Consider the following 27,686-nt stretch of genomic DNA (forward strand, 5'->3'; position numbering starts at 1 on the left):
CTCACTCATTCACTAAAACAAGATCAGCTCTCCATACCACAGTGCTGAGGTCATGTTCTCATACCACAGGTTGTGACCCATTCGAGAAATCAATCTAGTGAGTTGCAAATAGCACTGTTTAAAATTAAAGTTGAGCAGAAAAGAATGAAAAACAGCAGAGTATCTCACACATGGTAAGGGTAAGTATTCTGTGAAACACAGGCTTGTGTTACATGTATATTCATGTATGTATATGTACGAATTCACAGTGGAACTCATGGTTACTGTGGGTCAGAATTCTGAAAGTCTAATATCACCTGCCTGGCCCCTGCTGCATCAGCCAGGCCAGCCATGTCTCAAGCCACTCTTCCCATCACTCTCCACCCTGCGGTGCAGCATCATCCCATCCCAGTCCTTTGTCCTGCTACAGCATCTCTGCATCTGCTGCGTGCCCTACCTAAGATGTTCTTTGTGTGCTCTGAGACGGTAGCACCTCTATCCTTTCACTCAGCCTGTCACCTCCTCAGAGAAGTATCCTTGACTCCCATCTAAAGTAATTCTCTTGATGTTCCTGTCTCTTTATAATTTATCATTATCATATCTGCTTTTTTTCACCTGTTCGACTCCACTAGAATGAAACTAAGGAAACTGTCTGTATTGTTCAAGTGCCTGGGTGCAAGATAAATATCTGTAGATGGAAGGAAGGCAGCCCAGATACCCAGGTTCCAGCTCCAACTCTGCCTAGATAAGCCAGGGGGCTCTGGTCAAGTCACTTCCTCATTTCCTCCCCTGTTGCATGAGGGGTTCAAAGTCGATGCTCGATAAGGGCCTTCTCAGTACTGACATTCTAGAATTCTTTTGTCTGGAACTGGAATGTGGGCTGGGAGTTGATGCTCATTTCTTTCAAGCTTATAGAATTTTTCATTTCCTTATCTCATTTGATTTCTATAGTAGCTCCTGGAGGAGGCGAGTCAGGCTGTTCTTGCCTGTGCTATTTACACATTAGAGTAACTAAAACTCAGTGACAGGAATTTTCTCAAACTAGCAGAATAGCAAAACCAGGTTTGGCATCTGTGCTCTTGACTTCTACTTTTATGCTTTGTTGCCTAAAACTACCTGAGTCAGGCCGGGCGCAGTGGCTCACGCCTGTAATCCCAGCACTCTGGGAGGCCGAGGCGGGCGGATCAGCTGTGGTCAGGAGTTCGAGACCAGCCTGGCCAACATGGTGAAACCCATCTCTACTAAAAATACAAAAATTAGCCGGGCGTGGTGGCAGGTGCCTGTAATCCCAGCTATTCGGGAGGCTGAGGCAGGAGAATCGCTTGAACCCAGGAGGCAGAGGTTGCAGTGAGCCGAGATCATGCCATTGCACTCCAGCCTGGGAGACAAGAGCAGGACTTCATCTTAAAAAAAAAAAAAAAGCACGTGAGTCAACCTGCTCTGGATGAGAAGAATGAGGACTGTGTAGGAAAAAGGGGGCTTTCTCAGCTTCTCCTGCCCTGGTGGTAATGTTACTACTGTCTTACCCTTAGATTGCAGCAGTTTGAGGTCATTAACTACCTGCACGGTGACATTAACTAAATCTAATGGTAACTCAGAGAAGCAGCCTCTCTGAATCGCCCTTACAATGGTATTTGGCATATTTTGTTTTGGTTTGTTTTTTGTTCTTTGGGTTTTTTTGAGACAGGTTCTTGCTGTGTCACCGAGGCTGGAGTGCAGTCACACAATCATAGCTCACTGTGTCCTTAAATTACTGGGCTCAAGCAATCTTCCCACTTCAGCCTCATGAAAAGCCGGGACTGCAGGGCATTATGCCCAGCTAATTTTTTTTTTTTTTTTCTGTAGAGACAAGGTCTCACTATGTTGCCCAGGCTAGTCTTGAGCTCCTGGCCTCAAGCAGTCCTCCCACCTTGCCTCCCAAAGTGCTGAGATTATAGGCATGAGCCACCACACCCCATTTTTACTACATGTTTAAGATAAGAATGACTATCTATTTTGGGCCAGGCACAGTGGCTCATGTGTGTAATCCCAGCACTTTGGGAAGCCGATGCAGGCGAATCACCTGAGACTGGGAGTTCAAGACCAGCCTGACCAACAAGGCAAAACCCTGTCTCTACTAAAAATAAATAAATTAGCCATGTATGGTAGTGCATGCCTGTAATCCCAGCTACTCAGGGGGCTGCAGCATGAGAATCACGAACCCAGGAGGCGGAAGTTGCAGTGAGCCAAGATCGCGCCATTGCACTCCAGCCTGGGCTACAGAGCAAGACTCTGTCTCCAAAAAAAAATTAAAAAGAATAACAATCTATTGTGCATAATTATCATGAGGACTCAGACATTCAGAGGAACGTCCAGATTTTCTTCTTTTTCTAAACATCCTGGATGCTATCCTGGATGCTTCCAGTGGATGCTACCCACTATCCTGGATGCTTATTGGCCAAGGAGGGTGAGCTGGGGTTGAATGTGCACAGGGCTCCTTCCTTATTATCCTGGCTTCATCCTCTGACTCAGGAACCTGGCGGACCGAGGCTGTGTTCAGCGAGGAAGCACTGATCCAAGTTCCGAGTGATATCCCTCTTCAGAGCGCTGCCACCCTGGGTGTCAATCCCTGCACAGCCTACAGGATGTTGATGGACTTCGAGCAACTGCAGCCAGGTAGGAACCCACAGGTTGGGGGAGCAGGCCAGGGTCTCACAACTAGGGTGCCACTCACATCCTGACCCCAAGGCCAGGAGAACTTGCAAGGTGGAGGTTTTGAGGGGGTGATGGACCTCTCACCTGGGTGAATGTTGTTGCTTTCACTTAGAAAGATGTTAGCTTGGTTCCTAGGAAACATGCTGAAACCTCATGAGGAGTACACTCTCGAAAACTGCTGCAGGGTTACATTCTCTAGAGCTTGGGATTGAATTCTGTCATTCAGCAAAAATGTGTTGAGCTGGGCTAAGCTCTGGGATACAAAGGCAGACAAGATAGACACAGTCCCTGTGTTTTCAATAAAATGCTGAACTTAGTGTTAATAATTCCACTCAGCGTTTACATAGCACTTTCCAGTTCACAGAAGTGCGTTGACAGGCATTATCCCCGTTGAGTGCATGAAATCTTCAAAGCATTGCGGTGAGGTTGGTACCATCATTGGTTAAGAGCTCAAGCTCTGGGCAGATAACCTGGGTCTGACCCCAGGCTTCACCTTTCCCTGACTGTGAATTTGCCTCTCGAATCATCAGATTTTTCTTCTGTAAAATGGAGAATAAAGAACGTGGAGGGTGAAACACTACAGCATAATACTTCACGCAGTGCTGGGCATACAGTGCAGAGACTGTCCGCTGCTTTTATTCTTCTTCCCTTTCATAAATGGGAAAACTGAGGTCCAGAAAGGTAAACTATTTGCATGAGATCAGCCAGGGAGTAAATGACAGAGCCAAGTGTTTTTATTTGGGTTTCTCTGAAAGCAGAGCCTAAGACCAGCACTGGGTGCAGAGAGTTTGTTTGGGAAGAAGAAATGAAGGGGAGTGGGGAGAGTGAGACAGAGATGGAGGCAAAGCCCATGAAGCCTGGTTACTGCTGCGGGCAACTACTGCTCCGGCTGTTTTTTTTGAGACAGTCGTGCTCTGTCGCCCCGGCTGGAGTGCAGTGGCACGGGCTCACTGCAACCTCCACCTCTCAGGTTCAAGGGATTCTCCTGCCTCAGCCTCCCAGGTAGCTGAGACTACAGGCACCTGCCACCATGCCTGGCTAATTTTTGTATTTTTAGTAGAAATGGGGTTTCACCATATTGGCCAGGCTGGTCTCTAACTCCTGACCTTGTGATCCGCCCACCTCAGCCTCCCAAAGTGCTGGGATTACAGGCGCGAGCCACCCACCCCCAACCGGCCTGCTCAGTCTTGCTGGGGCCCTCTGAAGACTCTCAGAACCCACTGCAGAATTAACCCTTAAGGCCAGGCATGGTGGCTCATGCCTGTAATCCCAGCACTTTGGGAGGCTGAGGCTGGCAGATCACTTGAGGTCAGAGGTTTGAGACCAGCCTGGCCAACATGGTGAAAACCCGTCTCTACTAAAAATACAAAAATTAGCCGGGCGTGGTGGCAGCGCCTGTGACCCCAGCTACTCAGGAGGCTGAGGCAGGAGAATCACTTGAACCCGGGAGGCGGAAGTTGCAGTGAGCCAAGATTGCACCACTGCACTCCAGCCTGGGCAACAGAGCAAGACACCATCTCAAAAACAAAACAAAACAAAAACTAACCCTTGAATGATGAGAGGCTGGGCCAGTTTTCCACTAATTCTCACACCCCATTGTTTAAGGGTCGCCCTAAGGGCATTAACCTCCTGGGCTGCCTCTGCACACCATGCACATCCGTGAGCCGCAGTGGCTGTAGAACTCACCCAAGCCACCTCTCATGCCAGCGAGGAAGCTGAGGCCCACAGTTGTTGGAGTGTGATGAAACATGGTGCCCAGCCACTATCCAAGGCCTGGCTGAAAGCCGATGCCAGTTCCCACAAGAGAAATATAGGTTTCTCGCAACTATGGCAGATGGTTCCTGGGAGCCTTTGGTGGAGAAAGCCAGTGGCTGTGACCAGGGACCTTTGCTGGAGTCCTAGTGCAGCAGACACTTTGCTTGCGTCCCATGCCCTAAAGCCACCTCCCATTTAGGCTGCAGCTGTGGTAACAGATCTAGGCATTTCGACGCTGCCCACCCTAAGTACCCACTGCGCACCTCTCCACTTTCCTGCCTCAAGGCTGATATGGCCTGAACTAGATCACTGTTGAATAAACTTAGGATCTTGACACATGGTAAGAATTACATTTTACATTGTGATCAGTTTATACAAATAGGAATATATATATAATGGAAACCAAAGTTTCGTGAAATACCCTTACTATGTGTGACATACTCTGTTATTTTTTATTCTCTTCTCAACTTTAACTTTAAAAAAAAAGGTGCTTGCAACCAACTAGATTGATTCATAATCCACTGGTGGGTGACAACCTGTACGTTGACCCCTGGTGAAGACGAGTGGGCATTCTTCTTCCAGGAAGTCCTCTATCTCTAGTTTCAGCCCGTTGTGTGACAGATCCCTGCTGCCTCTCAAAAACCAGATAGCATTTCAAAGTCAACAAAGCACTTTCCTGGACACGATGCATTTGACTCTAATTGGGGGCACTTTTTTTTTTTTTTTTTTTAAATAGAGGGAGTCTCGCTCTGTCACCCAGGCTGGAGTACAGTGGCGCGATCTCAGCTCACTGCAACCTCCACCTCCCGGGTTCAAGCGATTCTCCTGCCTCAGCCTCCCTAGTAGCTGGGATTATATTTTAAGGGAAGGAAACTGAAGTTCACAGAGGTCATGACTTGCCCTGTCTGTTTAGTTACAATCGTTGGTGAAACTGAGACTCATGCCCAGATCCGTCTCATTCCAGAGCCCACATTTTTCCCAGCATGCCACACTGCCTTCCCCAATGGCCAGGTCCAAAGCTAAACCTGGGCTTTGCCACAGAACTGTAGGACCCTGTTTCAGGGGCTGCCAGTTTTTCCAGCGCAGCTGTAATCCCATTTCAAGGCAGTGCGCCTTTATTAAACACTGCAGAGGGGAATAGGGCATGACCCTTCCCTCTCAAGAAGCTGCAAGCTGTTGATAGAAATGGACCTATATACAATGAAGTGTAAGACGGGGCAGACCGTGGTATGTGCATTAATACAGAGGCCCACAGAGCACTGTGGGAGCACACAGAGGGAACAATCCAGGAAGGCTTCATGAAGGCTGCACTTGAGCTGCGCTTCAAAGGATCTACAGGATTTCAATAGGAAGGAAGAGAGAAGGAGGGAAACATTGCAAACCAAGGAAATAACCTAAGCAAAGACTTGAGGACATAAAAGTTGGGAGGATGATGAAGGCTATAAAATCGTTTACATAGCAGGGCAGGGTCTAAATTATATCCAGTGTAGATGCTGAGTTGCCAAGTCCTGGGAGGCATCGTGAGTGTTGTGGAAGTTTAGGAGGCATTAGGAGAACAGTGAGAAACAGTGAAAGGTCTGAGAAGACTCAGCAACCAGGTCCTGGGTCCCTGTTGAGCCTGAGGACTCCCTTGCCTACAGAAGGATCCCCGGCTGGGAGCCTTTGACCTATTGCAGATCTATACAGGGCTTGATTTGGTTCTCTTCCTGGCTCCACAGGGGATTCTGTCATCCAGAATGCATCCAACAGTGGAGTGGGGCAAGCGGTCATCCAGATCGCCACAGCCCTGGGCCTAAGAACCATCAATGTGGTCCGAGACAGGTGCGTGGGGGAGGAGGCTTCATCCCAGACCATGACTTGGGTCTTTCCCACCTCCCATCCCTGCGGTGCCCAGTTGTCCACCAGAGGGCGCCCTTGCATAAGCATAAACTGGCTTTAGGCATCGCCAACAGTTGGCGGCTGAAACAGATGAGTCAGCCCTAAGAAATGAAGTCCAGCTGGCTTTTGGCGATAGGATGAGTGAATCTGACATGTAAAGAGAGGGCAGGAAGGAGGTGGAGACTGCCCTTACTGAACAGCTAAGACTTTCTGAGACTCTTGGCTTGTGATAACCTCATGTTTTCAAAACCCCAGTTGATATTTGGGAATGATTTGAGCTGTATTATTCTTTCTGTGAACTGTCTAACCCAAGGCCCCTTTACCCTTGCTTTTGTGTGGTACTTGGAAGTGCACTAAATACAGACATGAAGGAGACAGGGGCAGGTTTGTCATCTGTCTTTTACAGATGAGGAAACTGAAGTTTCAGGGAGCAGCTTGCCCTGGAAGACACAGCAAGTCAGTAATAGACTCGGTTTCCTCACTTACTCTCTTTCCATCATATCGTCCAGTTTCTCTAGGCCTCACTGTCCATGAATGTGGCTGTGGCTGTCATGGAAGCCCACTCTTAGTATAATCGACACCAGCTTCAGTTCCTCAGTTGTACTAGCAAAAATAATTCCATTTGCCTTAACCAAAGAGACCCAGAGCCACTCCTGGTCTAGACTGTGTATGTCCAACACTCTGAAGAACCACTTGAAAAGAGGGGGGAAGTGGAGTTTGTCCTTTCAGTAGAAGAAATCAGGAAGTTAAGGGACTTCTCCCTGGGCACAGATGGCTTCTAACACTATTGAGCTGTCAGGGCCTGTGAAAACCACCCAGTCTCACTCTGTTGCCAGTGAGGAGACAGCCAAGAGCTATTGAAGCTGGATGAAATTAGGTGGCTGGTCCCTGCTCAAGCCTGGCTTAAACCTAATCCCAGCTTCCTGCAAAAAGAAGCACGGGTTCTCCCAGCTGTGGCAGAGAGGTCCTGGGGGACTTTGGTGGAAAAAGCTGGTAGATGTGACCAGGGACCTATGTTTGGTTTCCAGACCTGATATCCAGAAGCTGAGTGACAGACTGAAGAGTCTGGGGGCTGAGCATGTCATCACAGAAGAGGAGCTAAGAAGGCCCGAAATGAAAAACTTCTTTAAGGTACCTAGGAAGAGGGACATTGCCCCTCCAGTCCACGCACATCTCCCTGAAGAAAGTTGACATGCATTAGAGAAACTGGGGACTGGCCCCATTGTTCCTCTCTGGAAACCTCCCTTTGCCTCTTCTTGGTTGGTTAAAGCCCATTCCCCCTAGCCAGGCGGCAGGCAGCACGCATTAAGTGCCCAGATGCTGGGAGGGAGGCATGAGAAACAGAGTTTAGGAAACCCAGTATGACTTGCAGTTTAAACGTTTGTGGTGGGCCGCATCAGCCCACATGTGTGACTCTTAGAACTGGCAGGAGAGGACCTGAGGAAACAGAGACACAGAAAGAGAAAGAAAAGAAGTAACCTTTCCCAACCACCTGCCTTACATTTTATCTGATGATTTCCACAAAAGCTTTTCAAAGGAACTGTTATCTGTTTTACAGATTAGGAAACTAAGACTCAGAAAGAGGAAATGCTTAACCAAAATCATATAGTTTATAAGGGCTCCAGAGAGTCAGAGCTGGCCTCAGTCTCTCCGAACTCAAAGCCTCTTAACCTTCCAGAACCTCCACCCCACAACATGCCTAGTAAGTGACCAGACCCTCAGCCCCTTTCACTGAACCATCTGGAGGAACCAAAGACACACACTCAAGAGCACGCGCTTCTTGTGAACATTTCTGAAGCAGTAGATCAGCATATATAATATCAGCTGAGTCAAAGGACTGAAAAGAGGGGCACACAGGGAGCTGAAACCCACCAAACTGCATGCAGATGCCCTTTGCCTATTCTTTCCCAGAGAAGATGAGTTCTGCCGGGTCCTAAAATGGACAACAGGATTAAGTTGCTGCAGAAAAGGCCCTTCTTGGCTGGATGAGGTGACTCATGCCTGTAATCCCAGCACTTCGGGAGGCCAAGGCAGGCGGATTGCTTGAGTCTGAGAGTTTGAGACTAGCCTGAGCAACATAGTGAGACCTCTATCTCTACAAAAAAACATTTTTTTTTTAATTATCTGGGCATCATGATACTCATCTGCAGTCCCAGCTACTTGGGAGGCTGAGTTGGGAGGATTGCTTGAGCCCAGGAGGGTAAGATAGCAGTGAGCCATGATTGCACCACTGCACTCCAGCCTGGGTAACAGAGCGAGACCCTGTCTTAGAAAGAAAAAGAAAAAAGAAAGAAAAGACACTTCCTAAGCAGAGAAAAAGGTGAGTTCAAAGGCATAAACACACACACATATACATACGTGCGTGCACGCAAACAAAGGCATAAACATCTCATTTACTCCCTCCTTTTAACACAGCACTTGGGCAAGCTTCAGACCCCATATGTAGAGTGGGGATGCTCCCTCACTGCACTTTTGTTGTTTTCCAGGACATGCCCCAGCCACGGCTTGCTCTCAACTGTGTTGGTGGGAAAAGCTCCACAGAGCTGCTGCGGCAGTTAGCGTAAGTCCCTTGGGCCTGCAGGTCCAGCTCGCCGGAGCTCTCCAGGTCTTTAGCTGGGAGGACCATCAAGTGACTAAGTCCCATGGCCAGTTCGAGCCAAGTCCAGGTCAGCACAATGTTGAGTGGAAACTAGGACCAAAGTCATCCAGCTATTTGGGCACTGGTTTCTCAGCCTTTCCCTTTGCAGATGACCAAAATTTTGGCCTATCCAGCTTTATTTTTCCACGGGACCCCAGAAGTAGACTGCTAAGCCGCCTGCCATAGAGGAATAGTCAAGGATTTATAACCTAGGGATGTCTGAAAAAGTCACTTAGTCCTAGCTTATTTAACCTTTCAAATTTGTATTAGCTTTTAAAATAGATTCTAATTTTAAAGGTAACATTATGCTTATTACAAAACATTTTGAAAACATGTAAAAGTGCAAAGGAAAACTTAAGCATAAAAGTTTCCTGTTGGCTGGGCACTGTGGCTCATGCCTATAATCCCAGTAATTTGGGAGGCCAAGGAGGAAGCATCACTTGAGGCCAGGAGTTCGAGACCAGCCTGGGTAACATAGCGAGACCCCATCACTACAAAAAAAAAAAATTAATTTTTTTTTTAAGTTACCTGGCCAGGCATAGTGGTTCATGCTTGTAATCCCAACAAGACAGGCAGATCACTTGAGGCCAGGAGTTTAAGACCAGCCTGGCCAACATGGTGAAACTCCATCTCTACTAAAAACACAAAAAGACTAGCCAGGTGTGATGGCAGGCACCTGTAATCCCAGCTACTTGGGAGGCTGAGTCACGAGAATCATTTGAATCCAGGAGGTGGAGGTTGCAGTGAGCCGAGATCACACCACTCTACTCCAGCCTGGGTGACAAAGGGAGATTCCATCTCAAAAAAGAAAAAAAAAAAGTTACCTATCACCCCACTACCAAGGGGGATAAGCCCTGTTGACAATATTAATGCATGTCCTTCCATTCTTCTTTCCCTTAATATAAGCTTCTAGGCCAGGCGCAGTGGCTCAAGCCTATAATCCCAGCACTTTGGGAGGCTGAGGCGGGCGGATCACGAGATCAGGAGATGGAGACCATCCTGGCTAACATGGTGAAACCCCGTGTCTACTAAAAATTAGCCAGGTGTGGTGGCGGGCACCTGTAGTCCCAGCTGCTCAGGAGTCTGAGGCAGGAGAATGGCGTGAACCCCGGAGGCGGAGCTTGCGGTGGGCCGAGATTGCGCCACTGCACTCCAGCCTGGGCGACAGAGGGAGACTCCGTCTCAAAAAATAAAAATAAAAGCTTCTTGAGCTAGAGTGTGCATAAAAAGACACTTCCTAACTAAAGCAGGAACCCCCTCAATAGTACGGATTCAGCTAGCACATACTTGCTGAGCACTTACTAGCTACCAGGTACAGAGAGGGCTGCGACACTGATGTGCCCTCTGAGAATTCACAGGCTTGATGAGCAGGTGAGTCACGTGGCCAGAGCACTGTGGTGAGTATTCACCGTGCACCAGACTGTGTGCAGCGCTTGACTTACCCTTCCCACAACCACCTAGACAGGGGGTGCGGTTCTAACCTCTGTTTTATACTTTTAAACAATGAGGCCCAGGCTGGGAGCAGTGGCTCATGCCTGTAAACCTAGCACTTTGGAAGGCCGAGGCAAGTGGATCACCTGAGGTCAAGAATTCGAGACCATCCTGGCCAACATGGTGAAACCTCGTCTCTACTAAAAATACAAAAATTAGCCAGGCATGGTGGTTGGTTCCTGTAATCCCAGCTACTTGGGAGGCTAAGGCAGGAGAATTGCTTGAACCCAGGAGGTGGAGGTTGCAGTGAGCCAAGATCGTGCCATTGCACTCCAGCCTGGGCTTCAGAGAAACAGTGTGTCTCAAAAAAAAAAAAAACAAGGCCCAAAGAGGTCAAGTACCTGGCCGAAAGTCTAGTCAGCAGGAGAACCAGGCTTGACCCCACATTTGAGCACACTGCTTCAGCCCTATACCTGACAGACAGCCCCTGCGGCAGACCTCAATCCCAATGTCATTGCAGGGGGAAGGGTTGTTACGGGTGTAGGCACTGGAGCCAGAATGGCTGGGTTCAAGCCCCAGCTCTGTGACTTACTAGCTGTGGGCCTGTGGAAAGTTAGGCAATACGTGAAAAACAATCCAGGCCTCCATCTCTTCATCTGTAAAATGGGGGTTATATAAACCCTCTGCCTCTGAAGGGTGGTCTAACACAGGGGTCCCCAGCCCCCAGGCCGCAGACCAGTACCAGTTCATGGCCTGTTAGGAACCAGGTCACGCAGCAGGAGGTGAGCGGTGGGTGAGCGAGCATGGCCACCTGAGCTCCGCCTCCTGACAGATCAGTGGCAGCATTCGATTCTCATGGGCATGTGAACCCTATTGTGAAGCACGCAGGGAAGGGATCTAGGTCCCATGCTCCTTATGAGAATCTAATGCCTGAGAATCTGAGGTGGAACAGTTTCATCCCAAAACCATCTCCCCCACTCCAGTCCATGGAAAAATTGTCTTCCATGAAACCGGTCCTGGTGCCAACAAGGTTAGGGACCGCTGGTCTAAAGGACACTGGGCGATATACAAATTGCTGTACAAATGACGGATGGACTTCAGCTTTCTCATCTCTAAAACAAGGTTGTTACAAGGATTCCCTGAGGCAGTGCATGCAAAATGCTTAGAACTGTGCCTGGCACATAATAGAAGCCTGGTAAGTGTCAGCTAGTCTGATTAGATGAAGTGCCGCAGGGATACAGAAGAGAGAGGGCTTGGCTCCCAGGAGCTACTTTCTACAGCAGGTGGCAGTCAAGGGGCACTTAAGACCAAACTACCCAGCAGCCTCAGGGACAGAAGTACCTGCCCTAGGACAGCAGCTCCTTCCATTTGGTAGTTTTGAAAGTCTACCTTGTGTTGTCCCCAAATGTGCCTGAGGTCATCCTTAATCAACAGACTCCTAGAAGAGCCAGGGAGTGGGGAGGGGAACATAGGTTAAGTCAAGCATGTGAACTCCAGGCTTATTCACTTAAAAATTATGTTAGCCTCAATCCTGTATGTCAGCTGACGTGGGGGTGTGGATGTCAGACAGCAGGTACTGAGAAGGCACCTCCTGCAGTGAGAAGATGCTTGTCATTGTTCCCTGCACCGTCCACATCATTCCTTATCTGTAGAGCTGTTTCCTCACGTTGATTCTTAGAATGAGCATTGGCAGATGAAGAGATGAGGTCTGGGCCATTTTCACTGCATCACCCTAGGTCGGACACCTGTAAGTGAGAGCAGAGCCAAGGCTGAACTCAAGCCTCGAGCTCATCTGGGGAGAGCATGTTTCTTTTCAGCACTTAATCAAAGCCTGACTGGGTGGGTTAGATCAGTGGATTCCCAATCCTGGCTAAACATACAAGTCATCCAGAGCGGGTGTGTGTGTGTGTTTAATATACATTCTCATCTCCTGATTCACTGGGTCTGGGATTGGACCTAGGAATCTGGTTTCTTGGTTGTTTTGTTTTGTGTTGAGATGGTCTCACTGTGTTGCCTAGGCTGGAATGCAGCAGTGCAATCTCAGCTCACTGCAGCCTCAACCTCCCAGACTCAAGTGATCCTCCCACCTCAGCCTCCTGAGTGGGGCCACAGGCATGTATCACCATGCCCAGCTAATTTTTTTTTATTATTATTTGTAGACCCAGGGTCTCACTATGTTGCCCAGGCTGGTCTCAAACTCCTGGTCTCAGGCAATCCTCTCACCTTGGCCTCCCAAAGTGCTGGTATTACAGGTGTGAGCTGCCATCCCCAGCATGCATTTATTTATTCATTCATTCATTTATTTTCTGAGACAGGGTCTCACTCTGTTGCCCAGACTGGAGTGCAGTAGTGCGATCAGGGCTCACTGCAGCCTCAATTTCATGGCCTCAGGTGATTCTCCCACCTCAGCCTCCCGAGAAGCTGGGACTACAGGCATGCCACCTTGCCCAGCTAATTTTCTGTACTTTTTTTGTAGAGATGGGGTCTCCTTTTGTTGCCCAAGCTGGTCTTGAACTCCTGGGCTCAAGTGATCCACCTGCCTCAGCCTCCCAAAGTGCTGGGATTATAGGCATGAGCCACTGCGCCCAGCTGGAATCTGTATTTTTCAACTTTTCCCAGAGATTCTGAGAGCAGGGTTTATAAAGGAACCAGGGTTGGAGTAGAAGCGCCATGGCAGGTTCAGGAAGGGTTCTGTCTCTGCCTTGCATCCACTCTTTGTTCTCTTTGGACTCTTCAGGCGTGGAGGAACCATGGTAACCTATGGGGGGATGGCCAAGCAGCCCGTCGTAGCCTCTGTGGTAAGCTGGGTGCGGAGGGAGGCATGCCTGGAGCCGGGCCAGACACCTCAGCCAGGCCACATCCCCTGGCACGACAGCTGTCTAAGCTTAGGCAATGCCCCGTTCCTGGAGGGGAGTCTGTACCCTTAAGCGGTACCTGAAGTTCTTGCCCTCAGAGCCCAGCATGTCCTTCCTGTGTCTGCAGAGCCTGCTCATTTTTAAGGATCTCAAACTTCGAGGCTTTTGGTTGTCCCAGTGGAAGAAGGATCACAGTCCAGGTGAGTGCATGGCCCAGTGCCAAGAGTCACAGATGAGGGCAATGCCTAAAAATGGCAGCAGAAATGACCAGCTATTCTGAGCCCTGGAGGGGTGATTGGGTCCCCAGCCCCACAGAAGGATCAAAGAGAATAGCCTTAGTCCAGCTACAGTCAGCAAACAGTTATTGGACTAAACTGGGTTAGTCTTAGGGGCACAGAACAAGACAGACACTGCCTCCGTCCTGAAGAGCTGACACTGGGGGAAGATGGATAGCCAAGCAGAGAGAATAGACTCTGGAGCCAGCCTGCCTGGGTTCAAATTCTGCTTCCACACTACTGGATAGAGGTTCTGCCTAGCCAGCAGTGGGACCTTGAGCAAGTTACTTAATCTCTGCCTCAGTTTAAATGTCATAAGTTTAAACTCTTGTTAGCCGTGTTTGACAGAGGAGGAAATTGAGGTTCAGAGTGGTTAAGTAGCGTGCCCAAAGTCACCTCCCCGCAGGGAGGTATGAGGCACGATGTAAACAGATCATCTCCCTGTTCATCTCCTGGAGGACTGGCTCCCCAGAGCGGGATCTCCAAACTCAGGACAAAGAATAACATGGAGTTATCCAAGTGAAGGAGAGGAAGGTGGTGGCATGAAGGCAGTGTTTCAGGCAGAAAAAATCGAAAATCACATGTGCAACTAGGCACTGAAGTGGTTCCGAGCGACCTGGAGCACTAGATATGAGCTGGGGCTGGAAAATTGGGTGAGTGGGTTGTGACCAGGTTACAAAGGCCTTATAAACCTGATTAAGGCATTCAGACTCACGGGTTTTTTTGCTGTTTTGGGGGGTTATTTTTTTGAAACAAGGTATCGCTCTGTTGCCCTGGCTGGAGTGCAGTGGTGTGGTCACAGATCACTACAGACTCAACCTCCTCGGTTCAGGTGATCCTCCCACCTCAGCCTCCCAAGTAGCTAGGACCACAGGCACACGCCACCACATCCAGCTAGTTTTTGTATTTTTAGTAAAAATGGGGTTTCATCATGTTGCCCAGGCTGGTCTCAAACTCCTGGGCTCAAGTGATCCACCCACCTCAGCCTCCAAGAGTGCTGGGATTATAGGCGTGAGTCACCAGACCCAGACAAGACTCACGCTTAAAGGCAACTGAGGAGCCAGTATATATGACTAGATTTGAAGGCTGAATGAATTTATGTCTATGGAAAAACACTTCTCAGCCGAGGCCTTCACTTCTCAACTTCCTGTACCATATAGGGTCCTTCGCAGGAGGCAGGCCCAGGAAGGGGATGTTGGTGACGTCAGGTCGTGGGGTTCTAAGGGAGTCCTGGGCTCTCAGGGAGAGCTCCATTTCCTGAACAGAGCTCGACTGTTCCACATCACTTGGCGTGCCAGGCACACCCACTCCCTCCCTGGGCCTCCTCTGGCCTCCCTGCCTCCGCCATCCTTTTCCTCCCACCATTCAGTGCTCCTGTCTCCACTGCGGCCAGGTTCTGTGAGTCTGTGCCATCTTAGCCACCACTCTGAAGGGTGGTCTCTGCCTGCCTGCCCCTCAGCCCCTAGAGCCGCTCCTATGTTCCCCTCTCCCCACCTGGACCTCACTGTCCTAAAGACAGGCAGGGACCAGGCTGCCTCCACAGCCACCCTATCCTTGGCACAGCCAGGACTCTCAAGGCTTTATTGGAGCTCGGTGCCAGCTCCTGCCCATAGGGCAGCCCCGTGCCACATCTCACCAAGCCCCAGCTGCTGTTCTCCTGTCTGATTTCCTCCAACCTCCCGCAGACCAGTTCAAGGAGCTGATCCTCACACTGTGCGATCTCATCCGTCGAGGCCAGCTCACAGCCCCTGCCTGCTCCCAGGTCCCGCTGCAGGACTACCAGTCTGCCTTGGAAGCCTCCATGAAGCCCTTCATATCTTCAAAGCAGATTCTCACCATGTGATCATCCCAAAAGAGCTGGAGTGACATGGGAGGGGAGGCGGATCTGAGGGGCTGGGTGCAGGCCCCTCAGCTGGGGCTCCCACCTTCCCCAGACTACTGTTCTCCTCACTGCTTCTTCCTATTAGGAGGATGGTGAAGCCAGCCACGGTTTTCCCCAGGGCCAGCCTTAAGGTATCTAATAAAGTCTGAACTCTCCCTTCCAAAAAGTAGAAGTCATCCCTGTCGAGAAGGACCATCACTGTGCACTGGTCAGCTCACAGCACCAAGAGGCCCCCTTCCTGCTTTTCTGTCATGTGTTACCCCAGTAATCATTTTCCGACTACCCTGAAAGCAAAGCCTGGGTGAGTACTGGCAGTGCAAAGGCCAGTAGGCCACCATCCCTGGCCCCAAGCTGCACAAGCCCACAGAGCAGGGTCCTGTAGAACGAACGCTTTGATGTGCTTCTCAGGTAGCCTGCGGCCCAGTCCAGGGCTTGGGGAGGATCAGCTGCATGGAAGAGTGAATGCCAGGCTGAGGTCATCAGGGCCCTGAGGAACTTGGACGTGGGGTCTCCACTCTCATGGAACTGCCCTTCTAACTGGAGACATAGACAATATACCAGTGGTTCTCAACCAGAGGCAATTTTACCCCCAGGAGACATTTGACAATGTCTGGGGATATTTCTGGCTGTCACAGCTTGTGAAGGAGGTTGCTACTGGCATCTAGCAGGCAGAGTGAGTGCTGCTGTTAAACCCACCACACGACACAGAACAGTCTTCTGCAACAAAGAATTACCCAAGGCCTGGCGCGGTGGCTCACACCTGTAATCCCAGCACTTTAAGAAGCCAAAGGCAGGCGGATCACTTGAGCCCAGGAGTTCAAGGTCAACCTAGGTAACGTGGTGAAACACCATCTCTACAAAAAATACAAACATTAGCCAGGCATGGTGCTGTGCACCTGTAGTCCCAGCTACTCGGGAGGTTGAGGTGGGAGGATCACCTGAGCCTGGGAGGTCTAGACTGCAGTGAGCCATGATCATGCCACTGCATTCCAGCCTAGGCAACAGAGCAAGACCCTATCTCAAAAAAAAAAAAAAAAAAAATCTAGCCCCAAATGTTCAATGTTCATGAGGTCGTTGATAAACCGTGCATTAAACAATCTCACAGTAATTACCATAGTGACTAATGCTGTAAAGAAGATATGTGGGGTGCTGTAAGAGCAGAATAAAGATCTTGCCCTAGGCCCCAGGGACAGTGGTATGCTTCCTTGAGGTGAAGTTTGAAGGTGGGCTCTGCCAAATGAGTGAGCTTTATTCAGGCCAAGAGAAGAGCTTGACGTGACTTTTTGGTATTTGCTTCACGATTCATTTGCTCAAAGCAAAGAACAGAGGCTTCAGGGTGTCTCCCTTATCACCTGGCCCTCTGTACCCTGCACTCAGGAGCCTCATTCAGGACGTATTTATTGAGTGCCTAGTGTGTGCCCAAAGCTAAGGATACCAATGAAAGAAGTGCCGCTGGCCCTCAGATTGCTCAGCCTAGTGCAAGATTGACCAGTGCAGTATAATGATGAGGTCACTGACATGGAGGTGTTCAGAGGGCCTTGAGAGGACACACAGGGGCCCCAGTTCTGCCCGAGGGCATCAAGGAAGGATTCCTAGAGGAAGTGTCTCCCACAGCCAGTCTTGAAAACCGAGCAGGAAACTGCGTACCAAGCAAAGCCAACAGCACGTGAGAGTTTAGAGGCCTGAGAGCCTGGCACTCAGGGAACTGCAGTCAAGTGTAGCTGCTGCCTTAGACGTGGGGAAAATGTGGGAACTGAGGTGGGAGACATGGGCGAGGTACAGATCACAAAGGACCATGATGTCAGGACTTACCCTGAAGCCCTAGGGAGGCACCAAGGGATTTTAGGCAGTGGAGCAATATGGAAAAAACTGGCTCGGAATGTTTTTTTTTTTTTTGAGACGAAGTCTCACACTGTTGCCCTTGTTGGTGTGCAGTGGGCGATCTTGGCTTGCTGCAGCCTCCACCTCCTGGGTTCAAGCAATTCTCCTGCCTCAGCCTCCCAAGTGGCTGGGACTACAGGTGTATGCCACCACACCTGGCTAATTTTTGTATTTTTAGTAGAGATGGGGTTTCACTATGTTGGCCAGGCTGGTCTTGAACTCCTGACCTCGTGATCCACCCACCTCGGCCTCCCAAAGTGCTGGGTTTACAGGCATAAGCCACCACACCCGGCCAGAAGGTTTAATTGCATGCCAGTTTGAACACGGACTCCCAGCATAATCGTCTTTTCTTGGGAAGCATCTTTTGTGTCCGCTGGAAAAAAGGACTCAGCTTCAGCCTGGGGCTGGGAAAGGTCTGCGTTGCCCTCTGGGGAATATTTGCCACCTTCTGGGCTCAAGATCAGCCCCAACTCTTTCCTGGTCCCTGTCCTCTAGGTTAGTGGGACAAGTGATTGTACAGATGATCAGTGCAGGCAAGTGAAAAAAGCCTAAGAAGGAGGGAAGGCTGCCAGAGGCCACAGGAGTAAAATTAAGATTAGGTTCTTTAGGCCAGGTGAGGTGCCTCACACCTATAATTAGACAGGCGTGCTGGTACATGCCTGTAGTCCCAGCTACTCAGGAGGCTGAGGCAGGACAGTCACTTGAACCTGGGAGGCGGAGGTTGCAGTGAGCTGAGATCACGCCACTGCACTTCAGCCTGGGCAAGAGAGAGAGACTCTGTCTCAAAAAAAAAAAAAAATAGGATTCTTCAAGGGGAATCCATAAGGTTGGGGTTTAGGGAGAGTGGTGAGCCTGAGTCCTGGTGAAGGAGCAGGCCCCTGGTGCCCACTCTAAGAGCAGGCATACAGGAATGTTTGTAACACCACGCTTCAGGATCTGGAGGAACGTGCAGAATGCCTGAGAACAGTGAAGGCAATGATTCCTTTTACCTTTAGGGGTCTGGAGGTGACATTTGGGCTGGTCTTCAAAGGATGATTATAATTTATTCAGGGAAGGGTGACAAGCATTACAGACTAAGAGCAGATTAGGCAGTTACAGAGACAGGGCATTTATGTTAGAACTGTCTCATTTTCTCCATTCTCTTCCTGAGAATTAAAACCTACAACTTTTAGGTGGGTACATGGCAGGCCGGAATAAACACTGTTTCTCTGCATCCCTTGCAGCTAACAAGATCTGCCCCCCAAGTGATGTAAGCAGAGGTGTTAGGTGTCAGTTTCTTAGGAACCTCTTTTTTTTTTTTTTTTTTTTTTGGAGAGATGATGGAGTCTTGCTCTGTCACCTAGGTTGGAGTGCAGTGGTGCAATCTCGGCTCACTGCAATTTCCACCTCACAGGTCCAAGTGATTCTCCTGCCTCAGCCTCCCGAGTAGCTGGGATTACCTGCCACCACGCCCAGCTAGTTTTTGTATTTTTAATAGAAACAGCGTTTCACCATGTTGGACAGGCTGGTCTCGAACTCCTGACCTCAGGTGATCCGCTGGCCTCTGCCTCCCAAAGTGCTGGGATTACAGGTGTAAGCCACTGCGCCCTGCCCAGGAACCTCTTTAAAATATAGCAGGCCTGCATCCTGTACCTTTTTCTTCCCCTTCCCCTTCCACCCTCCTTATAGCTGTGGTACACAGACATGATTCCTGGAGTTTACCCAGCCATCTTTGACTACGTTTTTTTTTTTTTGTTTTTTTTTTTTTTTTTTTTTGAGACGGAGTCTGGGTGGCGCGATGTCGGCTCACTGCAAGCTCCGCCTCCCGGGTTCACGCCATTTTCCCGCCTCAGCCTCCCGAATAGCTGGGACTACAGGCGCCTGCCACCGCGCCTGGCTAATTTTTTTGTATTTTTAGTAGAGACAGGGTTTCACCGTGTTAGCCAGGATGGTCTCGATCTCCTGACCTCATGATCCGCCCGCCTCGGCCTCCCAAAGTGCTGGGATTACAGGCGTGAGCCACCGCGCCCGGCCTTGACTATGTTAAGAATGGGACAGCAGCAAGATCAAAGGAGCCTGGCTCCCTGACACCCAGAATCCCCAACTGCCCACCTCAGGACTTGTTTTACATGAGAAATAAGCGTCTGTTTTATTCAAGCCCCTAGTATTTGGGGTTTCACTGAACCTAATCCTAAGTAATACAAATTCAATGATTTAACTTAGATTGAAATCAAGTCCATCTGAAGCCGAAAAAGGGAATTGTGGCAGTTTATGATTCCCAGCTAAGGAATTTGGACTTTATTGTGTTGGCAGTAAGGAACAAAAGATTTCTGAGACAGAAGATCAGAACTGTGCTTTGAAAAAAAATCCCTCCAGCAGTAGCCCGGAGGACAGTTTGGAGGAGGGAAGCACTAAAGAAAGATAAAATCAGAGACTCCCAGGTTCTGAATTTCAGGAAGGTAAGCCCACCCCGCCCCCTTCCACTAAATGTCAAAGACCAACCAGGGGTTGCCGATATTTCAGAGGCCAACATTGGAAAGGAAACAGTGCCAAAAGAGAATCGGACTTAAAATGGATCCTCTCTTCTCTACTTTACAAGTGCAGGAGATTGTTTTTAATTTCAGATGGTCCGGGCACAGCGGCTCATGCCTGTAATCCCAGCACTTTGGGAGGCTGAGGCGGGCAGATGACTTGAGCCCAGGAGTTCGAGACCAGCCTGGGCAACATGAGGAGACCCCCCCATCTCTACAAAAATACGAAAATTGCCCGGGTGTGGTGGCTCACACCTGTAACCCCAGCACTTTGGGAAACTGAGGCAGGCAGATCACCTGAGGTCAGTTCCAGACCACCCTGGCCAACATGGTGAAACCCCATCTATACTAAAAATATAACAATTAGCCAGAGACAGTGGCTCACACCTGTAATCCCAGCACTTTGGGAGGCCGAGGCAGGCGGATGACCTGAGGTCAGTTCGAGACCACCCTGGCCAACATGGTGAAACCCCGTCTCTACTAACAATACAAAAATTAGCCGGGAGTGGTGGTGCACGCCTGTAATTCCAGTTTTTCGGGAGGCTGAGACAGGAGAATTGCTTGAACTCAGGAGGTAGAGGTTGCAGTGAGTCGAGGTCGCACCATTGCACTCCAGCCTGGGCAACAAGAGTGAATCTCCGTCTCATACAAAAAAGTTAACGTAGGCTGGGCGTGGTGGCTCACGCCTGTAATCCCAGCACTCTAGGAGGCCGAGGCAGGCAGATCATGAGGTCAGGAGTTCAAGATCAGCCTGGCCAACATGGTGAAACCCCGTCTCTATTAAAAATGCAAAAATTAGCCGGGTGTGGTAGCGGGCGCCTGTAATCCCAGCTACTCAGGAGGCTGAGGCAGGAGAATTTCTTGAACCCGGGAGGTGGAGGTTGTAGTGAGCCGAGATCGCGCCATTGCACTCCATCCTGGGCAACAAGAGTGAAACTGTCTCAAAAAAAAAAAAAAAAAAAAAGACAAATAGGCATTACCTGCTAAAAAAAAAGCTTGAGCGCACCTGAAGCCCTGCAGCTTCGTGACTCTGCCATCTCTCCCTGTCCTCTTCTGGGACCATCCACTCAGTGACTACCTATAGTTGCTGCCGTAATATTGGTAAATGGAGGCCAGGCGCAGTGGTTCATGTCTTTAATCCTAACACTTTGGGAGGCCAAGGCGGGCAGATAGCCTCAGGTCGGGAGTTCGAGACCAGCCTGAGCAACATGGAGAAATCCCGTCTCTACTAAATTAATTTGTACTAAAAATACAAAATTAGCCGGGCGTGGTGGCACATGCCTGTAATCCCAGCTACTCAGGAGGCTGAGGCAGGAGAATCACTTGAACCCGGGAGGTGGTGGTTGCAGTGAGCCAAGATCACGCCATTGCACTCCAGCCTGGGCAACAAGAACAAAACTCCGTCTCAAAAAGAAAAGAAAAAATATATATATTGGTAAATGGAGGCCGGGTGTAGTGGTTCACGCCTGTAATCCCAACACTTTGGGAGGCCAAGGCAGGCAGATCACTTGAAGTCAGGAGTTTGAGACCAGCCTGGCTAAAATAGTTAAACCCCGTCTCTACTAAAAATACAAAAATTAGCCGGGCATGGTGGCAGGCACCTGTAATCCCAGCTCGTTGGGATGCTGAGGTAGGAGAATTGCTTGAACCCAGGAGGTGGAGGTTGCAGTGAGCCAAAATTGCACCACTGCATTCCAGCCTGGGCAACAGAGTGAGACTCCATTTCAAAAAAAAAAAAAGTAAACTCCAAATCCTTCCCATGATCCTTGAGGCCCCTCAAGATCTGGTCTCTCCAGGAGTTCGAGGCTAGCCTGGCCAACATGGTGAAACCCCATCTCTACTAAAAATACAAAAATTAGCCGGGCATGGTGGTGTGCATCTTTTTTTTTTTTTTTTTTTTTTTTTTTTTTTTGAGACAGAGTCTTGCTGTGTTGCCCAGGCTGGAGTGCAGTGGCACAATCTCAGCTCACTGCAAGCTCCGCCTCCTGGGTTCACGCCATTCTCCTGCCTCAACCTCCCGAGTAGCTGGGACTACAGGCGCCCACCACCACGCCCGGCTAATTTTTTTGTATTTTTAGTAGAGACGGGGTTTCACCATGTTAGCCAGGATGGTCTCGATCTCCTGACCTCATGATCCACCCACCTGGGCCTCCCAAAGTGCTGGGATTACAGGCGTGAGCCACCTCGCCTGGCCTGTGGTGTGCGTCTTTAGTCCCAGCTACTTGGGAGGCTGAGGCAGGAGAATCGCTTGAACCCAGGAAGCAGAGTTTGCAGTGAGCTGAGATCGCACCACTGCACTCCAGCCTGGGTGACAGAGTGAGACTCTGTCTCAACAAAAAAAGAAAAGAAAATTTGATAAATGTGTTCTTTCTTGGGATATGAGATAATTACACCCACTTTCCTCAGGGGAAGACTGAGGCCGAGAAGAATAAAGCTCTTGCAGCCAGGCATGGTGGCTCACGCCTGTAACCCAGCACTTTGGGAGGCTGAGGTGCGCAGATCACCTGAGGTCAGGAGTTCGAGACCAGCCAACATAGTGAAACACAGTCTCTACTAAAAATACAAAAAAAATTACCCAGGCATGGTGGCTTATGCCTGTAGTCCCAGCTACTCGGGAGGCTGAGGCACGAGAATCGCTTGAACCCGGAGGCGGAGGTTGCAGTAAGCCGAGATCTCACCACTGCACTCTAGCCTGGGCAACGGAGTGAGACTCAGTCTCAAAAAAGAAAAGAGAAAAGCTCTTGCGTTAACCTGTGTGTGCCAGGCTGTACTTGTGCATGGAAACTCTCAGAACACCCACCAGCCCCATGCTTATTGTCAGGCACCATGCCCTGAGTAAAGCACTAGGCCAAGCCAGAGCAGCTGGAAATGGTGGAGAAGAGAAGGCTCAGTCCTGGCACAACATCTGCTTACATCTGAAGGCAGGAACATTCCTGGGAAGACAGCAGGGCTAGCTGAAAGGTAAGTGGAAAGGAGACATTGGCACCTTATGAAAGAGAAAAAAGAGATTCTTAGAACTTTCCTATGTCATTGAGATGTTAATGTCACCACTTTACAGAAGCAGCAGCCTCCCAGAGATGTGAAGTGAGTTGTTCCAGATCACACAGCAGGCAGCAGAGCTGGCACTAGAAGCCAGATCCCCTGACCATATCTGGTCACTACAGCAGACAGTCCCAATTCTTTTGGCTCCACAGGTGGCCTTGGAGGTCCCACTCTTCTCACGACTCCTTGATTTTGTTCTTGACATGTCAACTGGAAGAGCGTTCAAATTTCCCTGAGTCTGTGTCTCATGGGGAGGCATAAGAAAAAGGCAGAATCAGGAGGCCATTGAAGTAGTCCAGGTAAGAGATTATTTATGTATTCATTCAATAAGTATTTTAAACGCTCTTTATGTGAAAGGCACTGTTGTTAGGTGCTAGGGATAGAGCAGTAAACAAAAAACATGGCCCCTGAGACCAGCGAGCTTACATTCCAGTGGTGGAGAAAGACCATGCACAAGTAAATAAATAAACCAGGTAATTACAGACTGTGTAGTAAGTGTTGTGAAATATGACAAACAACACTTGAAATAAGGTGGACATGGAAGGCCTGAGGCCTGAATAAGAAGGAGCCAGCTGTATTCCACGCAGAGGAAGTAGCGCATATCAAAGCCCTGACTGTGAACAGTCTGATGAGGCCTGAACTAGTTTAGGAAGTAGGAATGGAAAGAAGGGATGAATTTGAGAATATTTAGAAGGAATAATCAGAAGGACAGACTGAATGCAGTGGTTGAAGGTTGAACTTTGGCACCTCGCTGATGGTGGTGCCACTTGCATTGGGGAAGGAGGAGCAGGTTTTAGGGACAAGCATTTCCCCTCTGGAGGGCTCTCTTTCCCATCTGTACGATAGGTTAATATAACAACCAAGCTTAGTGCTAGGATTTTTGTTTTCGTGGTTTTTTGTTGTTTTTGTGTGTGTGTGTGCATGTGATGGGGTCTCACTCTGACATCCAGGCTTGAGGACAGTGGCATGATCGCAGATCACTGCAGCCTCAACCTCCCTGGGCTCAGGAGATCCCCCCCATCTCAGCCTCCCAAGTAGCTGGGACTACAGGCATGCACCGCCATGCCTGGGTAATTTTTTTTGTTGTTTTTTCTGCAGAGACGGGTTTTTGCCATGTTGCCCCGGCCAGATTGCTAGTTCTTAAGAATGTTATGTTCCTCACACTTACTGAATTCCAAATGAATTAAAGATTATGGCCGGGCAAGGTGGCTCACACCTGTAATCCCAGCCCTTTGGGAGGCCCAGGCAGGTGAATCACCTGGAGTTGGAAGTTCAAGACCAGCCTGACCAACGTGGAGAAACCCCGTCTCTACTAAAAATACAAAATTAGCTGGGCGTGGTGGCACATGCCTGTAATCCCTCCCAGCTACTCAGGAGGCTGAGGCAGGAGAATCACTTGAAACCGGGAGGCGGAGGTTGCAGTGAGCGGGGATCGTGCCATTGCACTCCAGCCTGGGCAACAAGAGTTAAACTCTGTCTCTAAAATATATATACATAAATTAGCTTGGCATGGTGGCACGGGCCTGTAGTCCCAGCTACTCAGGAGGCTGAGGCAGGAGAACCGTGTGAACCCAGGAGGCACAGATTGCAGTGAGCCAAGATCATGCCACTGCATTCCAGCCTGGGTGACAGAGCAAAACTCTGTCTCAAAAAATAAAATTGAATTAAATTTAAAAAATAAAATAATAAATAGGAGGTCGGGTGCAGTGGCTCATGCCTGTAATCTCAACACTGGGAGGTCCAGAAGGGAGGATTGCTTGAGCCCAGTTGTTTGTTTGTTTCTTTTTTGAGACAAAGTTTCGCTCTTGTTGCCCAGGTTGGAGTGCAATAGCACGATCTTGGCTCACTGCAGCCTCCGCCTCCTGGGTTCAAGCTATTCTCCTGCCTTAGCCTCCCGAGTAGCTGGGATTATAGGCGCCTGCCACCATGTCTGGCTAATTTTTTGTATTTTTAATAGAGACAGGGTTTCACTATGTTGGCCAGACTGGTCTCGAACTCCTGGCCTCAGGTGATCCACCCACCTCGGCCTCCCAAAGTGCTGGGATTACAGGTGTGAGCCACTGTGCCTGGCCTGAGCCCAGTAGTTTAAGACCAGGCAGGAAAACAACGAGACTCCATCTCTAAAAAAGTAGAATAGGCTGGGCGCTGTGGCCTGTTTTTGAGATGGAGTTTTGCTCTTGTCACCCAGGTTGGAGTGTGATGGCACGATCTCGGCTCACTGCAACCTCTGCCACCTGGGTTCAAGCAATTCTCCTGCCTCAGCCTTTTGAATAGCTGAACTACAGGCCCACACAATCACACCTGGCTAATTTTTTGTATTTTTAGTAGAGATGGGGTTTCCCCATGTTGACCAGGCTGGTCTTAAACTCCTAACCTCAGATGATCCTCCTGCCTCAACCTCCCAAAGCGCTGGGATTACAGGCGTGAGCCACTGCACCCAGCCACTAATTATTACTTTCAAAATAGATTTCTTGCCGGGCGCGGTGGCTCACGCCACCTCACCTGAGGTCAGGAGTTTGAGACCAGCCTGGCCAACATGGTGAAACCCAGTCTCTACTAAAGATACAAAAAAATTAGCCAGGCGTGGTGGCACATGCCTCTAATCCCAGCTACTTGGGAGGCTGAGGCAGGAGAATTGCTTGAACCTGGAGGCAGAGACTGCAGTGAGCCAAGATAGTGCCACTACACTCCATCCTGGGCAACAGACCAAGACTCCATCTCAAAAAAAGACAAAAAAAAAAAAAAAAGCCGGGTACAGTGGCTCACGCCTGTAGTCCCAGCACTCTGGGAGGCTGAGGCAGGCAGATCACGAGGTCAGGAGATCAAGACCAGCCTGGCTAACATAGTGAAACCCCTTCTCTACTAAAATACAAAAAAATTAGCCGGGCGTGGTGGCAGGTGCCTGTAATCCCAGCTACTCTAGAGGCTGAGGAAGGAGAACGCTTGAACCCAGAAGGCATAGGTTGCAGTGAGCTGAGATCGCACCGCTGCGCTGCAGCCTGGGCGACAGTGCGAGACTCAGTCTCAAAAAAAAAAAAAAAAAAAAAAAAAAAAAAGGCCGGGCGCGGTGGCTCACGCCTGTAATCCCAGCACTTTGGGAGGCCGAGGCGGGCGGATCACGAGGTCAGGAGATCGAGACCATCCTGGCTAACACGGTGAAACCCCGTCTCTACTAAAAATACAAAAAATTAGCCGGGCGTGGTAGTGGGCGCCTGTAGTCCCAGCTACTCGGGAGGCTGAGGCAGGAGAGTGGCGTGAACCCGGGAGGTGGAGCTTGCAGTGAGCCGAGATCGCGCCACTGCACTCCAGCCTGGGCGACAAAGCAAGACTCCGTCTCAAAAAAAAAAAAAAAAAAGTAGAATAAATAAAAATTTAAAAATAAAATCCAGAATCAAAGAAAAATAAAGGATGGACAAATTGATCCCATAAATATCTAATGTTTTTGCATGGCTAAAAAATACTCTTGGCAAAGTCAAAAGTCAACAAATGGAAAAAATATTTGCAACTCGTTTGACAAAGAGCTGATTTTCCTAATATATAGTGAGCACCTATGAATAAGAAAAATGGGTAAAGGATATACACAGACAGAAATAGGAAAATATATCTCAAACATATGAAGAGAGACTCATATCTCTGCAAAATATGGTATTTGCAAATTAAACCACTTGGAGATAACATTTTTCACCTCTCAGATTGGCAAAGATCAAAAAGTTTGATAACACGGTGTTGATGAGGATATGAGGAAACAGCCACTTAAGGGGAATTGAGCAATAACTTATCAAAACTCTGACCCAAATATCCTATTTCTAGGAATAGATGATATAGAGAGAAAGAGAGAGAGAGAAATGCAAAGTTACTGCAGCAGTGTAATAACAAAAGGTTGGAATTTATTTCAGTGTCCTTCACTAGGGCACTGGCTAAATAAATTACTGTGTATTAAATGGTGTGAACCATAAAACTAGTCCTTTTATACTCTTATGGAATGATTTTCAAAATATATTTTGTGTAGAACCATATGTATAGTATCCTACTATTTGTTTTATAAGGGTAAATTAACCTCCTAAAGGACATTTCAGAAACTGCCTCTGGGAAGAGAAACTAAGTGGCTGGTGGACAGCGGAGACTTTTCACTGTATATCATTTGAACCTTGAGTTATCCTTTCAAAATATTCAAAAAACAAAAACAAGCAAAGAAACAAAACCCTTTGTGGTTCTAGGTACATGGAGTTAGTGAGAAGGGAACCAATATTTATTGAGCTCTTACCATGTTTCAGACACTGTTCCAAGTACTTTCACATACACTACCCCATTTAGTGACCTGTGTAATCCTTGAGATGGGTATACATTATTCTAATTTTACAGGTTAGAAAATAGATTGGATAGGCCAGGCGCAGTGGCTCACGCCTGTAATCCCAGCACTTTGGGAGGCCAAGGCGGGCGGATCACCTGAGGTCAGGAGTTCGAGACCTGCCTGGCCAATATGGTGAAACCTCCTCTCTACTAAAAATACAAAAATTAGCCGGGCGTGGGGGCGGGCGCCTGTAGTCCCAGCTACTCTGGAGGCTGAGGCAGGAGAATCGCTTGAACCCAGGAGGCGGAGGTTGCAGTGAGCTGAGGTCGCGCCACTGCACTCCAGCCTGGGCGACAGAGCGAAACTCGTCTCAAAAAAAAAAAAAAAAAAAAAAGGTTGGATTGTGGTCAAGTAATTTACTCGGCGTCATGCCTAGTCTAGCTCCAAAGCTCCAGCCTTCTCCGCTTCTCACACTGCTTCTATTTAAGCAGTGTCCTCTTAAAAATAATACTGGTCTCATTTATTGGGCACTTGATATGACAAAACTAGTAAGTGCTTTATGTACGTATTCTCAT

General features: G+C 49.0%; 1 protein-coding gene across 5 annotated transcripts in view; it reads left to right on the top strand.

The window, feature by feature from the left end:
* The window catches only part of MECR (mitochondrial trans-2-enoyl-CoA reductase), a 38,088-nt gene extending 21,590 nt beyond the window's left edge, over positions 1-16,498 (top strand). For 3 of the 5 annotated variants that reach the window (XM_004025319.5, XM_019013859.4, XM_063701092.1), the window contains exons 4-10: positions 2,491-2,634; positions 6,147-6,249; positions 7,335-7,437; positions 8,793-8,866; positions 13,113-13,173; positions 13,358-13,430; positions 15,191-16,498. In XM_004025319.5, the coding sequence (XP_004025368.5) occupies positions 2,491-2,634; positions 6,147-6,249; positions 7,335-7,437; positions 8,793-8,866; positions 13,113-13,173; positions 13,358-13,430; positions 15,191-15,348 (716 nt within the window). In that variant the 3' untranslated portion in view covers positions 15,349-16,498. Of the gene's footprint in view, positions 1-2,490; positions 2,635-6,146; positions 6,250-7,334; positions 7,438-8,792; positions 8,867-13,112; positions 13,174-13,328; positions 13,431-15,190 lie in introns of all 5 variants that reach the window. The other 2 variants (XM_055389812.2, XM_055389811.2) reach the window with 2 other exon arrangements.
* Positions 16,499-27,686: the final 11,188 nt, after the last annotated feature.

Source organism: Gorilla gorilla, chromosome 1, assembly GCF_029281585.2.
Source record: "Gorilla gorilla gorilla isolate KB3781 chromosome 1, NHGRI_mGorGor1-v2.1_pri, whole genome shotgun sequence".
Lineage (NCBI taxonomy): Eukaryota > Metazoa > Chordata > Mammalia > Primates > Hominidae > Gorilla > Gorilla gorilla.